Here is a 17,500-nt window from a genome sequence, read left to right on the forward strand (position 1 = left end):
CATGTAACCTTTAACCCTTAAAACAAAGTCTGAAATCTCAAAAAAGCCTTTAAAGAAGTGAGGACCGGCCGAAATGTCCTCACTTTGCAAAAATGTCCTCACTCTGTTGGTTAGAAACGTGTTCTGGTCCTCACTATGTAGGAAGTACAAGAACACACACACACACACACACAGACAAATTCTTGTACTTCTATCTTTGTGAGGACCCTCATTGGAATAGTGAATTCCCTTGCAAGGTAATAATAGTTTTGAATTTTTCATTAGTTTTAGTTTTAATTTCGTTGTGAACTTGTGGACTTTTGTTTTCAAATTCAGTTAGTTTTAATGAGTTTTTAGAGTGAGTTTGCTTGTTTTAGTTTAGTATTTATAATGTCCTCACTCTGTTGGCTAAAAATGTGTTGTGGTCCTCACTATGTAGGAAGTACAGGAACACACACACACACACACACAATGTATCTACGCTAGTCTAATAAAGAGTATTTTGTATATATCGGTATGAGTGACGTGGCGTCTGCAGGGCCGAGGAAACATTAAAGGCACTGCAGGGAGTCTGATGAGTCACAGACTCATTATGTTTAATTTATCCCCCGGAGCCTTTGTGTTGGAGAACAGCATCACGGTCAAAAGCCCTCATTCAGTTCAGACACATTCACTCTGTGGCTCTGACCGTGTTTGACATCACCTGAACAACATGGCAAGGTCTCCGTCTAATGTCTGGTTCTGCACAGGAAGCTCCTCGTTCCCCTGGTCCTATGTTCCCTGGGTCCTATGTTCCCCGGGTCCTATGTTCCCCGGGTCCTATGTTCCCCGGGTCCAATGTTCCCCGGGTCCAATGTTCCCCGGGTCCTATGTTCCCCGGGTCCTATGTTCCCCGGGTCCTATGTTCCCCGGGTCCAATGTTCCCCGGCTCCAATGTTCCCCGGGTCCTATGTTCCCCGGGTCCTTTGTTTCCTGGGTCCTATGTTCCTCGGGTCCTATGTTCCCCGGGTCCAATGTTCCCCAGGTCCTATGTTCCCCGGGTCCTATGTTCCCTAGGTCCTATGTTCCCTGGGTCCTATCTCCCCGGGTCCAATGTTCCCTGGGTCCTATGTTCCCCGGGTCCAATGTTCCCCGGGTCCAATGTTCCCCGGGTCCAATGTTCCCCGGGTCCTATGTTCCCCGGGTTCTATGTTCCCCGGGTCCAATGTTCCCCGGGTCCAATGTTCCCCGGGTCCTATGTTCCCCTGGTCCTATGTTCCCCGGGTCCAATGTTCCCCGGGTCCAATGTTCCGCGAGTCCAATGTTCCCTGGGTCCTATGTTCCCCGGGTCCTATGTTCCCCGGGTCCTATGTTCTCTGGGTCCTATGTTCCCTGGGTCCTATGTTCTCTGGGTCCTATGTTCTCTGGGTCCTATGTTCCCTGGGTCCTATGTTCTCTGGGTCCTATGTTCTCTGGGTCCTATGTTCCCTGGGTCCTATGTCCCCTGGGTCCTATGTTCCCCGGGTCCTATGTTCTCTGGGTCCTATGTTCCCCGGGTCCTATGTTCCCCGGGTCCTATGTTCCCCGGGTCCTATGTTCTCTGGGTCCTATGTTCCCTGGGTCCTATGTTCTCTGGGTCCTATGTTCTCTGGGTCCTATGTTCTCTGGGTCCTATGTTCCCTGGTTCCTATGTTCTCTGGGTCCAATGTTCCCCGGGTCCTATGTTCCCCTTTTTGTATGAGACCGGGCAACAAAGGACCCTTTTTCCCCACTTTTCCCAAAAACCTAACCCTAACCCTAACGCTAACGCTAATGCTAATGCTAACCCTAAAGGGAAAAAGCTAAGCCTCGATACAAGACAGTATGATTAGGGGGAATATAGAAACATGAGTAATTCTAGATTTAAAAAGCCATGTGACGGTAGGCCTGCTGGCCACGCTGAGAGTCTACCAGGAAGACTGATAGATTGCGCAGACCCAGTAGACCTGGTCCCAGTAGAACCTGGTCCCAGTAGAACCCTGGTCCCAGTAGGACCTGGTACCAGTAGAACCTGGTCCCAGTAGGACCTGGTCCCAGTAGACCTGGTCCCAGTAGTACCTGGTCCCAGTAGAACCTGGTCCCAGTAGGACCTGGTCCCAGAAGGACCTGGTCCCAGTAGAACCTGGTCCCAATAGAACCTGGTCCCAGTAGGACCTGGTCACTAATCCATCTCCACAGTCTGACAGAGAAATAAACTTCAGATCCATCAGGTCAAATAAAGTCCAGGTCATGTTGAACTCTAAAGATGTTTCCTTCTCATCAGGAAAAACAACTCTCACTTTCTTAGATTTAATTCCTGTTTTAGCCCGCGGCAACTCTGACTTCTCTTTAAGGTTTTACTCCTTTTTTGATTTTATTTCATTTTTTCAACAACAGCTGCCACAATGTAGATTTTGTGTTTCATACTGCTGCACCTGAATGTGTCAACAACAAAAAAAGAGAGAAAGAGAGAAACAAAAGGAAGAGACAGAGTACTGAAGAGATGATTCACTATATATATATATATATATAAATATATACGTTGTGTGTGTGTGAGACTGCGGTCTGGTTCAGATTCCTCCATTCATTGTTAATATTGTGTCTGAGAGACAGAACGAGTCCTAACTGAGGCTGGTTGCCGTGACAACACAGTCGTGACATACCTGCTTCCCGCCTGGTGGAAGACGAGACGTAATATCTGCTCACAGACACCAAGTAGAGATGTAAAGATGTAAAGATCTACTGAGAACCATCATGTATATTATTATTATGATCATCATTCTGTGGCCAGAGACGTTTAGGGGGGGGTAGCAGGTTGTAGCGACCCTCAGCTAACAGGGTGGAGCAGCAGAGGGAGGATGGTCTAGACCAGGGGTTTTCAAACTGGGGGGCGCGCCCCCTAGGGGGGGCCCGGAGTCATGACAGTGGGGGCGCGGTGAGGCTAATGCTGCGTTCGATTGCACTCGGAACTCGGAAAGATCCAAGTTGAAAATTCTGACTTCTGAGGTAAATGGGTTTCATTGCTCAACCTCAGAAAACATGGCCGACCACAGCAAAGTGATGGATGGATTGGATGTCTTTCGAGCATTTAAATATATTATATTCATATTTTTTACACTTTTACTGTGTTTGTGCGTCCCTACTCCGCTCACACAAACTCTTTAATTAACAGAGTGGGAGTGCAAATACCACTACAAAGTAATCCTACTCTTTTAGTAACACAAATGCTAAATTAAACGACACATAACAGACTAAATGTTGAAGATAAAGTGACTGTTTATCTCACGGTGTGTGGCGCCATTTTACTTTGACGTTTTCCACGTATTTCCGACCTACTCGGGCTGCTTGGATCCTATCCCAATTCCCAAGTCGGAATCCAGTTCAAGGGCCGTTCAATTGCATTTTTCTGACTCGGAGGTCGGATCTTTCCGAGTTCTGAGTGCAATCGAATGCAGCATGAATATAAATGATGCATTTTTCTTGTTCACTGCCAGCTAGCAAATTATGAAAAAGTTTGTGTAAGTACAGCAGGTAAACATAAAACAGAAGATGAATCCACACCAAATGTCACAACTATTAAAACAAAAACAAGAAAATATGATGAGGCATGTCTATCTATCTATCTATCTATCTATCTATCTATCTATCTATCTATCTATATATATATATATAATTGGAGAGTACACATTCCGAACACAAAGACACAAAGAGAATCTCGTTGATTTCCACCGAAAAAAACTACACTGTAAAACCAAACTTGTTGTTTCAACTTAAATATTTGAGTGTCGATGCTGCGAAAGAATTTTATGTCAAGACAACAAAGACAACGAGGTTAACTCAAATTCATCTCGCTATTTGACTCAATATTTTAAGTGAAAACGACTTTTTGCACAAATCTTTTTTGCATTGAAAAGGAAAAAGTAGTTCTGATAACAAACAAGCAACATGCACAACAGAGTTTCTTCACTAAAGCAGATTCTGAGCCTGTAAATGATCAACTCGCCTCTTACAAACTAGCTACAGAGTTGCTCAGAGTAAAAAGCTGCACACAATAGCGTAGGAAGTAATATTACCTTCATCTATTGAAATGTTTCAGCTATGATTGATGAAGCATCAGCCAGAAAACTAAAGGCTGTTCTACTGTCAGAGGCTCATTTATAACATGTCTAAAGACAAAGAGCAGCGAGTCCCGTGGGACTTTTATGGTTCGCTCTAAAGGTGATTTGTTCCTATTTCAATTTTTTAATAACCCCAAAGAGCCTTTATTGTCATTATATAGACAACTATACAACTAAATTGAAAGTGCCACAGCATAAGGAGCACAGTAAGACAATCATAACACAGTAAGTAAGTAAAAACATTTAAAAATACCGAGCTAAACAAGAACAAGGACGTGTGATGTAATAAATAAGTATAAAGATAAATAAATGGCTTCTGTAATGCTATAATCTATAGATGAGGTGGATTAAATGTTTTGCACATATCAATTGTGTTGCACATGTCCGTTTTATTGCACCTTTTAATTAATTTATCCTGCGTGGTGTTGAGAGTTCTGAGTGTTGAGAACATGAGAACATGAGAACATGTCTCATACTGAAGTTGTGGTTCTGGTCCAGCTGAACCAGTTTGGGAACCAACTGGTCCAGAATGATCTGAACCACTATTAAAGGGATTTAATGCCATAAAACCAAAAACCTTTAGTGATCCCTTAACTTTTCATGAAGCTCCATCACCACAACTTTAATCTGACCAATCCTTGTAGAAATAATGAACCGCCCAGAGGGTTAAACTGAGGCAGCAAAGTTAGTACTGAGAAGTTGTATTTTACACATTAACCTGAATGGATGAACATTTATCATCAAGTTTCTGGCCACTTTATAAATACAAGTCCAACACATAACAGACCCTCCTTTCCACTCTGTTTTTGATCCCTAGCAGGACTCTTTTTTTGTGATTATGTGTCTTTTTTGGTCATTTTGTGTCTTTTTTGGTCATTGTGTGTCTATTTTGGTCATTTGGTCATTTTGTCTCTTTTTTTTTTTAGTAATTTTGTCTCTTTTTTGGTCATTTTGTCTCTTTTTCTGTCATTTTGTGTCTTTTTTGATCATTTTGTGTCTTTTTTAAGAAATTTAGTTTTTTTTCCTGTCATTTTGTGTCTTTTTTCTGTCATTTTGTGTCTTTTTTTCGTCATTTTGTGTCTTTTTTTGGTCATTGTGATCCAGCGGCCCCAGGTGATCTGAGTGTGAGACCCCTGGTCTCCAGCGTTCAGTAGTTCAGAGGTACAGAGGGCCATGATGAGCTCGTTTCCTTTGAAGAAAGGATCCTGATCCTTCCACCTTCCAGGCTTCTCCTCTTTATCATCTCAGCCCAGATGGACATCTGGAGCCCAGCATGCATCAGGCTGCAGGGAGCACTGGAGCTTTACTGGGTGTAATGGGTGCAGGAGGAGCAGTTTGTTCAACATGCAGCTGGTAATAGTGCTACGATACGAGTGTTTACTGTGTGGTGAAACTGCATGTTTTCTTCATATTACAGTCGGACTCACAACAGAGAGAGAGCAGAACAAATGGTTTCTGTGGAGCGTGACCTGAACAAGAGAGATCAGAGCTGAAACTAATGCATTAATGAGCTGAAAGAACAAAGAAAGAACCATTTATCAGAGATAAAATAGCCTCTAGGACACAGTGAGGGCAAGTTAAAGCCTGCTGAAAACATGAAGCTCACCAAGTATTTTATTCTTATATCTAGCTATAGTATTTAAAATATCTTGTTTTGACTATAATTTAGCTTCTGACATACAAGCTAACGTGTCTTTTTGTAACAAAAATGAGTGAATAACCTCTTCACAGGGATTTCAGTCTTGACTAAAGGACTAAAAAAGAAACGAAATGACAAAAAAAGACACAAAATGACTAAAAAAAAGACACAAAATGACTAAAAAAGACACAAAATCACTAAAAAAAAGACACAAAACGACTAAAAAAGACGCAAATTCACTAAAAAAGACAAAAAATTAGAAGACAAAATTACCAAAAAAAAACCCCCGCAGAAGACACAAAATGACTAAAAAAGACACAAAATGACAAAAAAAAAGACAAAAAATGACCAAAAAAGACACAAAATAACTAAAAAAGACACAACAAAAGACAAAATTGAGTGAATAACTCTTCACAGGGATTTCAGTCTTGTGTAAAGACTTGTTTTTAGGATTGACATTGTGAGCTTTTTCATGCTTTTCAATCTCTTCAACTGTTGAATATGGTGAGTTTTTACCTCAAATATTGGCTCTAGTTGAGAGTTTTAGTTGCATGGAGTTTAAATGATATTTAAAAAGCATTTTCTACCACCAGTATCTACCCACAGATACTGACATGAGGGAAAATTGTGCTAGTTTCAAGTATTTCTGCTTTATTTTAATGTTAATAATGTATTTTTCAAGTCACAATTGCTCAAAATAAGAATATTTGTATTTATTTCCAGACATCATTGTTTTTCCAGTTTGTAGATATTTTTACTTATTTAAAGAATTCTTACAAAGAAACATTAACTTACTGCACTGGCAGATAATTTGACTTGTTTCCAGCATGTATTTGCTTCATTCTAGAGATTTATTTCTTATTTTTGTCAGTTTTTGCAGTGACCCATGAATTGAAGAGCTCTATCCTCTGGTTTTATATGTGACGTCCTGTCATACAGGACATGGACTGTGAGTGTTTTGGACCCTTCAGGTCCAGCGTCTGGGTGATCCAGAGATCCTGCTGCTCCACTGAGCCGTCCTTATAAACGCTGTGTGTCTGACAGGCGTATCTCCAATAGTCCCGGGAGCGACGGGGCGCTGAGCTGGGACCACAAAGACTGAACACTGAGACTCTCAGAAATAAGAGAATATAGATTCATGTGCAAAGACAAAACTGAACTCCAGACAGATCCCTCATCAACCAGCTCCACATGCAACACACTGCACAAACCAATATATTGTAACGAAATAGCGGAAATTGCTTATAATCGCAATAAAATCACAATAAAATCGAGTGGTAACAAATTTGACAGTCAGCACTTTCCCTCTTATTGCACACAGCCCAAAACACTAAAATTAACCATATTAAATGTAATTAAGCCCATAGTGGCATTTGTCTACATAAATTATTTTACACGGTCGTTCATAAAGTTGGAATAAAATATGTTTTACCTCTTTCCATGAAATGACTGTGACAATGTGATTTATTCTTGAAAGATAAAGTGTATATCTATAACTTTATTGATTAATCTCTTCCAACATATCGAAATGAAAACAAAACCACAATTAACAGAGGATTGTGTACGAAAACAAAATTACTCCAACTTCATGGGCAACCGTGCATTTTGTGTGTGTTTTTTAGATTTTAAAGTGAGACTGTAACTTGAAAAAAATTGAAGAAAAAACTCTCTCTGAAGCCACTGTCAAACTGCATCAGAAATAGATTGTAAAATTAAGAATTGCATATCACCGTAGCAGACAATTTAATTACCGTAAATCCAGGAAAAGTACAAAAACTGTAGAGAACACAGTTTTACTGTAAAAATATACAATTTTCATGTACGATTAATGGATAATAAAATACCATATTGTCATAAGGACACAATTACCCTAAGAATGACAAATAAATAACTAGAATTAAGCAAATACACGCTCTAAACAAGTCAAACTATCTGCCAGTGCAGTAAGTTAATGTTTCTTTGTAAGAATTCTTTAAGTAAGTAAAATAATATCTAGACACTGGAAAAACAATGATGTCTTATACGGAGCCCCTTAAGGGCCCCTTAAGTTAAAAAAAAATAAAAAAAATAATACTTCTGCGAGATCTTGCATATTACAGAATGAAGGCAGAGATAATATTATTTTACTATTTTACTTTGCAACATTATGCATTACAAAAAGGAAATGACACAGTGCAAAACCCTGCCTATAACACAAGCTCTCCCAACAGAGCTCTATAAAGCTCTATAAAGCTCTATAAAGGCTGTACACAATACAACAGGAAAGACAAAACATGCGTATTGTCTCTATTGCACGGCACAATTAATAATTTTATTGCACAAAGTGCCGACTACAGATGAACCCAAACAGTAGATAAAGTGTTAACGCACAGAATAACACAGACCTGCATCAGACAGAATCCTCACATTAACAGCGATTGTTGTTTCAGCACCACGGACAGCTCACGCATAGCAGAAACTGCGCAGATCATAGCCTACGGCAACCAGTTGGTGTGGAAACCAGTAAGGACACAACACTAGAATCAACTGCCACCTGAATGTTCCTGAACAGTGACAGCAGCCAGAGGTGGACAGACTGGAATTTCTGGCCTCGAACAGAAAGCATTTTTGGCAAAACCATAATACCTATCATTGATCCGACTTCACTTTGAGCGTCCTGAGTTCTTCCTGAACAGCTACATATTTTTTCTTGTGAAGATAAATTAAGAAATAGCTTTGTTAGAGCGATCTGAAAAACTGTTAAATATGCTTTTCTACAGAAATCTTCCTGCGTTTTTAATATGGGAGCCAATGAGGCTGTTGGTGGTGTTGGTGGATCATCTGGTTAGGGCGATTGCCCCGTGGCCCTAATTATACATTTATTTCCTTTCTTACATACATGTTTATATTTTTTTGTAACAAAATATGTTTTTATCAAACTTGGCTGCGTGGTCCAGTGAGTAAAATGGGTGGGCCAGTGCCGCCTAGGCTTTGTCTTTTTTTTTGGGGTCATTTTGTGTCTTTTTTGTATTTTTTTTGTCATTTTGTGTCTTTTTTTTGTCATTTTGTGTCTTTTTTTAGTCCTTTAGTCAAGACTGAAATCCCTGTGAAGAGGTTATTCACTCATTTATGTTAAAAAAAAGACGCATGTTGTTAAAATAAACACATAAAGCTATGGTCAGCAGGTAAATTATACTCAAAACAAGATAATAAAGATGCTATTGCTAGATAGAAGAAGAAAATACTTGGTGAGCTTCATGTTTTTTGCAGTGTATAGTCCAATCCTACAATGAGTCCCAGTTAATGTGTGATGTGGTCGTCCTGGAGATAATTAGAGAGGAGAATGATCTGCTGCAGGCCGACCTGGAGGAGCCTCCTCGCTACCTTCAGATGCTACGTGACTAGCTTCAGGAAACACGGCACAGACGAACAAACAAAGGCTCTTCAGGCTCGTTCCTCAAAGTGAGAGAGGAGCCTGGTGGGCTGCTGACGGCCCCCAGGGGCCAAACGCTGCCGGGGGCCCGGATCACTGGGACAAACAGCTGATGAAGCTACGCTGAAACATTTGGAGAGACCTAATTAAGAGTCACAGCAAGCCAAGTGAAGCTAAAACTACTTTATTTCCTCCATGTCTGACTCCTTCCATCCTGCCTGTATTCACCTTAAAACATGTTTAAATACCATGTTGGTATATTTTTCACCTATATGACCTGATAATAATAATAATAGATTTTTTATTCTGACTTACTGGATCAACATTTAGAACCAAAAAGAAACAAAGAAAAACCAACATAAATGTGATCTTGTGATTGTGTGTGATCCTGTCATCAACTCTGGTTTTATTCTAGTGGGACTCTGTTTGATTTGGCTCTGGTGTGTTTAGACGAACAATTTTTTTTAGTCATTTTGTGTCTTCTGTCATTTTTTTAGTCATTTTGTGTCTTTTTTTAGTCATTTTTTGTCGTTTTTTGGTCATTTTGTGTCTTTTTTTTGTCATTTTGTGTCTTTTTTTAGTCATTTTGTGTCGTTTTTTGGTCATTTTGTGTCTTTTTTTAGTCATTTTGTGTCTTTTTTAGTCCTTTAGTCCAACATGAAATGTAATTTTGAATATTTTTTTAACTTTTAAAACACTATCATGCTCAATAAAGAATGTTAAATGTGTCAAATGTGACCAAAGGCGTCAAATCTACCATATAAGAGGGTTCCATCCAGTTCTATCATTTGATACTAAATCTATTTGAGCTTGTCTCCAGTTTTACTTGGTATATCATCATCAAACTGAAACTGGCCTCATGGAGTTTACAGCCAGAACTTTAGAGGTAAATGTACAGTAGGGCTCCACGCTGCTTTGTTTTATACTCTGATGGAGGCAACAAGTCTGGATTATTTGGAGCTTTTGGAGACTCAGTAGGGTTAATAATCTAACAATAAAATAATAATAATAGTGATTACAGCAATCTACTGTACACAGAACTTTGAAGCGGAAAATTAGCACGAGATGGAAAATAAGACTTGCCACAACGATTTAACTTCCATTTTTCAATTATTTCCATTAAAAGGGTAAAATTAAAGCACTGTAGAAGTAATAAAACATGATTTTTATGAAACTAATATTCTCTTAATGTGCTCTTCCTGTGAAGACAGTGATTTTTCTTCTGTTGAGATCTTAATTTATTCTGCACCAATCTAATTCAGCTGACAAGTAAAAGAAGAGAAACATGTTTTGGCTCATTATCTGAGACAATAACCATAACAATAACCATGTTAGAGGAGAGAGGAGCTGATGGTTTGTTTGGACAGCCTTCAACACTTGTTCATTCTCATTTCTGGATTTAATTCAGTGCTTTGGCTGTTAAAACGGCCAAATATTTATGTTGAGTTTGTGTCGCATCACTAGAAAACCTGCCTCAGATATGAATTATGTCTTTAACCCTTTGATGCACAACATGGTCTAAAGTGACCTGATATACATGAGTTTTTATGTTCTATATCTTTGCAATAAATTATTTTCATCATTCAGTATTCCAGGTTTTCATCAATTAGTTTGTTTGTAATCATCATACATCCTAATTTTATGTTTTCCTTTATTCATTTTTTAATAAAATCCCTTTTTGTGTCACTACTCTTCTAATGCACAACATGGGTCAAACATGACCCATATCCATTTTTTTTAGCTAAGTAGCTTGCTAAGCTAACTACTTAGCTAACTTCTTAGCCAAGTAGTTAGCTATGTAATAAGACAAAACCTTTTTTTCTTCATAAAGTATGAGAGGCGAAATGGAAATAATGATATGTTGTATTAAAAAATATATATATTTAAAGAATACTAATCATTAAATAAGTTTATATCAAAAGATAGAGCACAGAAACACACAGCAGCATTAAATAACATTCTTGGCTAAGTATTTAGCTAAGTAGCTTGTTAAGCTAACTACTTAGCTAACTTCTTGGCTGAGTAGTTAGCTTAGCAAGCTACTTAGCCAAGTAGTTAGCTATGGAATAAGACAAAACCTTTTTTTCTTCATAAAGTATGAGAGGCGAAATGTAAATAATGATCTGTTGTTATCAAAAACAAGATATTTAAAGAATACTTGGAATATTTAATCGTAAAATAAGTTGATATCAAAAGATAGAGCACAGAAACACACAGCAGCATTAAATAGCATAATATAATTATTAATCATATAATAATTAAATAACATGGGGAATGCATGAGGGTCATGTTGTGCATCAAAGGGTTAAAGAAGTTTTAAATTGAAATGGCAGGTTGAATAAATGTGATAACTAGCATTGCCTCCCGTGCAGCTCTGCAGCAAAGATCACATGATTTAACTTGACTGCCATCTATGAAGTGGTGACACATCAGCAGCCATTGTTCTGTTTCTCCTCCAGATTAATTAAAGCTTCATACAGGAAGTAGTAAAGTGACTTCAAAGAGCTCAAGTTTCCCTGTTTGCTTTAATTATGGATCAGGAAGCAGAGATCATCTGCAAAATACAGAAATCAATGTTTCCTCACTGCTGGAGGTGAAAGCAATTAACTTCTGGAAGTTGTGATCAAATTATGCTGACATGCAAATAATAAAGACACCTAAAGGCAACAACATCTGGAAGAAGTCTTCATGATTCACTCTGAAATATAAAGTAATGAACTCATCACTTACATGCAACACTATGGATTTATCTCTCTCGCTCTCTCTCTCTCTCTCTCTCTCTCTCTCTCTCTCTCTCTATATATATATATATATATATATATACATATTGAACATGATAGTGTTTCGGAAGTAAAAAAAGATTCAAAATCACATTTAATGTTGGACTAAAGGACTAAAAAAGAAAAGAAAAAGAAAAGAAAGTAAAGTCACAAAATGACCAAAAAAGACACAAAATTACTAAAAAAAAAACACAGAATGACCAAAAAAAAGATGAAAAATGACTAAAAAAAGACACAAAATTACCAAAAAAAGACAAAATGACCAAAAAAAGAAACAATGAGGAGACAAAAAGACAAAAAAACAACAACACAGAAGACACAAAATGACTAGAAAAGACACAAAATAACTAAAAAAGACAACAAAAGACACAAAATGACTAAAAAAAGACACAAAATTGCCAAAAAAAGACACAAAATTACCCAAAAAAAGACACAAAATGACCAAAAAAAGACAAAATGACCAAAAAAAGAAACAATGAGGAGACAAAAAGACAAAAAACAACAACACAGAAGACACAAAATGACTAAAAAAGACCCAAAATAACTAAAAAAAGACACATCAAAAGACACAAAATGACCCAAATTGTTCCTCTAAACACAAAGAGCCAAATCAAACAGAGTCCCACTAGAATAAAACCAGAGTTGATGACAGGATCACACACAATCACAAGATCACATTTATGTTGGTTTTTCTTTGTTTCTTGTTGGTTCTAAGTGTTGATCCAGTCAGTCAGAAAAATAAATTATTATTATTATTATCATCAGGTGATATAGCAGGAGAGGTTGTGCTCCATAGCGTTAATGTAGACGAGGTGAGGTGATTCTGCTTTAATGAGAACAACTTTCTCTCTCATGATGCTCTTGTTCAGACATAATTGCCTCTCTGTGGTATCATCTGGGCCAGAGAATGAATATGAGAGTTAATTGAGGGCTGTGAAAACATTTGCCGCCTCATTATTCTCACGCCAATAAAATCAGAATGACAGCTGAATCGACTGAGCAAAGAAAGAAAAAAAACCCTGCAGATTTAGTTCAACTAGAGCAAACAGCCTCCACTTCTTCTTCTTCTGCTGCTGCTGCTGCTGCTGCTGCAGAGATTACAGCCACACAAAGCTCAGTTTAATCCAGCACGCTGCACAACATATTCACATCCACCAAACTGCAAATACTGCACTGTTGAATGCACCGCAGGCAGCCCACACTGTAAAAAATAAACCTGGTGTTTCTATGGTGAAAACCAGCAGCAGAACTTTACCGTCATAAATACGGTGCAACTTTTTCTAATATTACGGTAAAATTATTCTAGAAAATGTCCTCTGGGTAAATAGTGAAAGGGCCACGGGGGCTACTGCCGGTGTGTGTACACTATGATGAGATTCTTCAGAGATTTATAACAATTAATACTAGTAATGTTACAATACTATATTATATACAAGGAGCACACCTACAACAAGCATTCCTTTACAAGTATTTATTTATACAGCAACCTATGACCTTTAACCTCAAAATGTGTGTGTGTGTGTGTGTGTGTGTGTGTGTGTGTGTGAAAGCATGTGTATCTGGAGGAGTGTGTGTGTGTGTATCTGTAACTGTAATCACATCAAAGCATCAAAGGCTTTGCGGTCAACGAATCAGAGCAGAGCAAACAACAGAATTAAGTGCCACAAACTGCCAATGTTCCAGAACAGTGACAGCAGCCAGAGGTGGACAGACTGGAATTTCTGGCCTCGAACAGAAAGCATTTTTGGCAAAACCATAATACCTATCATTGATCCGACTTCACTTTGAGCGCCCTGAGTTCTTCCTGAACGTCTACATATTTTTTTTTAAGAAAAATGAAAAAATAGCTTTGTTAGAGTGATCTAAAAAAACTGTTACATCTCCCTTTTTCAGAAATCTTCCTGCGTTTTTAATATGAAAATATAATATAATATAATAGATATAAAAAAGACACAAAATTACTAAAAAAGACACAAAATGACCAAAAAAGACACAAAATGACCAAAAAAAGACACAAAATAACAAAAAAACACACAAAATAACAAAAAAACACACAACAAAAGACACAAAATGACCAAAAAAGACACAAAATGACTAAAAAAAGACACAAAATGACTAAAAAAGACACAAAATGACCAAAAAATGACACAAAATGACAAAAAATGAACACACAATGAGCAAAAAAGACACAAAATGACTAAAAAAAGACACAAAATGACTACAAAAATACACAAAATGACCAAAAAAGACACAAAATAACTAAAAAAGACACAAAATGACTACAAAAATACACAAAGTGACCCAAAAAGACATAAAATAACTAAAAAAGACCCAACAGAAGACCCAAAATGACCAAAAAAGACACAAAAAGAGGGCGAGTAACCCCACTACAAACATTTTTTACAGTGTATTACAGTATATTTTTGCTACAAGTTCCAGAGTATTTTACAGTGGAATTTTTTTTTAAATAAAACTGTAAAAAAAACTGTTTTGTCTGATATATACATTTACAGTGTTTCATTGTGACTGAAACTGAATTAACTCATTTATCATTTTACGTCTTTTACTGTCATGGTTTAGCAGTTTTTCACCCTAAAACCTCCAGACATTTTTTACAGTGTAGCAGCCCTCTGACTATGCAACACATGGACACAACGACACCGCAGCTACTCACAACAATCATTATTATCACTAACAAGTGAGGCAAAGCAACACACTCACATTTATCTCACAGCAGCTAGAACACAACCAGGCAGCAGGCATGCACTCCTCCTCTTCCTCCTCTTCCTCCTCTTACCGTTTATATGCTTTTCGCCTCATTTTCAGCTGATAAGATCACAATATTCATGAGCCTGAGCAGCAGCCCCTCAGAGCGGCATGCATTTAGAAAAACCTCCTCTAATTCTGACTGGAGACAAGCTGGTAGGCAGAGAGAGAGAGAGAGAGAGAGAGAGAGAGAGAGAGAGAGAGAGAGAGAGAGAGAGAGAGCTGAGCATTGAATGGAGCAGGAGGAGGTGTACACTGTAAAAAATAACCCTGTTGTTTTTACAGTAAAAACCAGCAGCTGTGGTTTCCAGAACTTTACACTCTAAGAAATGATTGAAGGAGCCTGTAAATGTGACAGTAATATAAAAATCTTATTATTAACGTCATCCAGCCTGTTATTGTCTTGTTTATTTGTATAATTTTTCATTTTACTTCGATACGACAGCTGGAGGGGACTGAGACTGAGACCCCTTTTTTTCCCCTCTTCTCCCTTTTTTTATTGCAGCCTTTCTTACTTTTTCTATTTATTTAATTTAATTTAATTAATTTAATTAATTGTATTTATTTTATTTATTTTATTTTATTTTGTTTATTTTTTTTATTATTTTAATGTATTAATTCATTCATTCATTTAATTCATTTATTTTATCTATTTATTCATCTTTAATTTATTTATTTATTTATTAATTCATTAATTCATTCATTTTTTGGAGTGAGGTCAGTCTTGAGCTACTTGAAGTCATTTAGGTTTGGATGGAGGTTTATTTTATTTTCCGATCTACAGCTTGCAGCTTTTCTTCCTTTTTTATTTATTTAATTTAATTTTATATTTTTTTTATTAATTTTATAAATTTTTTAAACGTTTAAAATTTTTATTAATTTATTTTTATTTTTTCATTCATGTTTAAGATTGCCATTTTATTCCATTTTTTTACTGTACAAATAAAAAGTTTTTGCATCAAAAGTTATATATGTTCTGCCATATAATTGACAGGAAAATACTTTGTGTTTAGTACATGTTTACTTTTCTGTGTTTAGTACATTTAACAGTGAGAAAAAGTATTTTTTACAAAAGATAAATGCAAAAATTACAGTGATGGCTTGTATATATATTACATTAAATACATATTACAGTGTATTTTACAGTAGAGTAATGTATTTTTAAAAAAAAAACTGTAAAACTGTAAAAAGAATCCTGTTTTGTCTGATATGAACATTTACAGTGTTTCATTGTTGCTGAAACTGAATTAACTAATTTATCATTTTACGTCTTTTACTGTCATGGTTTAGCAGCTTTTACTGTAAAATCTACAGACATTTTTTACAGTGTAAGGGAAGAGGAGGGGTTACTGGAGAGATGGAGAGAAGAAGAAGAAAAAGAAGAAGAAGAAGAAGAAGAAGAAGAAGAAGAAGAAGAAGAGGTAAAAGTGAAAGTGTCTCACCTGGTGTCATGCTGCATCTCTCCATCAGATTCCTGGTAGGAAGAGAAGAAGAAGAAGAAGAAGAAGAGAATGAAATGATTAGATTTATTTATCAGTCAGATTTATGTGGCGCTGCTGCTCTTATCTGGTGTTTAACGAGCTCTCAGAGCTTCGGCTACGTCTGCAAACAAATAGATCCATTATTCCTCACATCTCTCTCTCACACGTTTATATCAGGATGCACTGCAAAAAACATCAAGTGCACCAAGTATTTCCTTCTGATATCTAGAAATAGTATCTTATTATCTTGTTTTAAGAACATAACAAAAACAAGCACATAACCCCTCTTCACAGGGTGAATAACCCCTCTGCACAGGGATTTCAGTCTTGACTAAAGGACTAAAAAAGACACAAAATTACTTAAAAAGACACAAAATGACCAAAAAAGATGCAACCAAAGACACAAAAAGAAACAAAAAAGATACAAAAAGACACAAAATGACTAAAAAAAGACAAAAAATGACAAAAAAGACACAAAATGACCAAAAAATGACAAAAAATGAGAAGACAAAATGACCAAAAAAACCCACAGAAGACACAAAAATGACTAAAAAAGACACAAAATGACCAAAAAAAGATACAAGATGACTAAAAAAGACACAAAAATGACTAAAAAAGACACAAAATGACTAAAAAAGACACAAAATGACCCCAAAAAGATACAAAATTACTAAAAAAGACAACAAAAGAGACAAAAAGAGGGTGAGTAACCTCTTCACAGGGATTTCAGTCTTGTGTAAAGACTTGTTTTTAGGATTGACATTGTGAGCTTTTTCATGCTTTTCAATCTCTTCAACTGTTGAATATGGTGAGTTTTTACCTAATATATTGGCTCCAGTTGAGAGTTTTAGTTACATGGAGTTTAAATTATATTTCAAAAGTATTTTCTATCACCAGTATCTACCCACAGATACTGGAATGAGGGAAAACATGCTCGTTTCAAGTATTTCTGGATCATTTTAATGTTACTACAGTCGGGCTTTTGGAGCCACAATTACTCAAAATAAACATATTTGTATTTATTTACAGTCATCGTTGTTTTTCCAGTTTCTAGATATTTTTACTTATTTAAAGAATTCTTACAAAGAAACATTAACTTACTGCACTGGCAGATAATTTGACTTGTTTCCAGCATGTATTTGCTGAATTCCAGTTATTTATTTCTTATTTTTGTCAGTTGTTTTTTGCAGTGTGGAGCATTAAGTGACGGAGGGAGAGAGAGACAGAGCAGAAATGACAGATTAACAGTGAGAAAGAGAAATGCTGTGTGCTGCAGAAATGAAAGGAAAGAGCCCGAGGGTGAGAGGAGACAGACTCACATACTGTAA

The 17,500-nt window shown here is 36.9% G+C and overlaps 1 protein-coding gene across 2 annotated transcripts in view; it reads right to left on the reverse strand.

Annotated features, from left to right (window-relative positions):
* LOC131987733 (brain-enriched guanylate kinase-associated protein) overlaps positions 1–14,811 on the reverse strand; it is a 66,687-nt gene extending 51,876 nt beyond the window's left edge. The window contains exon 1 of one of the 2 annotated variants that reach the window (XM_059352597.1): positions 14,723–14,811. Coding sequence is in view for 1 of the 2 variants with exons in the window: in XM_059352598.1 (XP_059208581.1) it covers positions 14,723–14,745 (23 nt within the window). In the remaining variant the exon portion in view is untranslated. The remainder of the gene's footprint in view (positions 1–14,722) is intronic. The other variant, XM_059352598.1, reaches the window with a different exon arrangement.
* Between the last annotated feature and the right edge of the window lie 2,689 nt (positions 14,812–17,500).

This window comes from Centropristis striata, chromosome 16, assembly GCF_030273125.1.
Source record: "Centropristis striata isolate RG_2023a ecotype Rhode Island chromosome 16, C.striata_1.0, whole genome shotgun sequence".
Lineage (NCBI taxonomy): Eukaryota > Metazoa > Chordata > Actinopteri > Perciformes > Serranidae > Centropristis > Centropristis striata.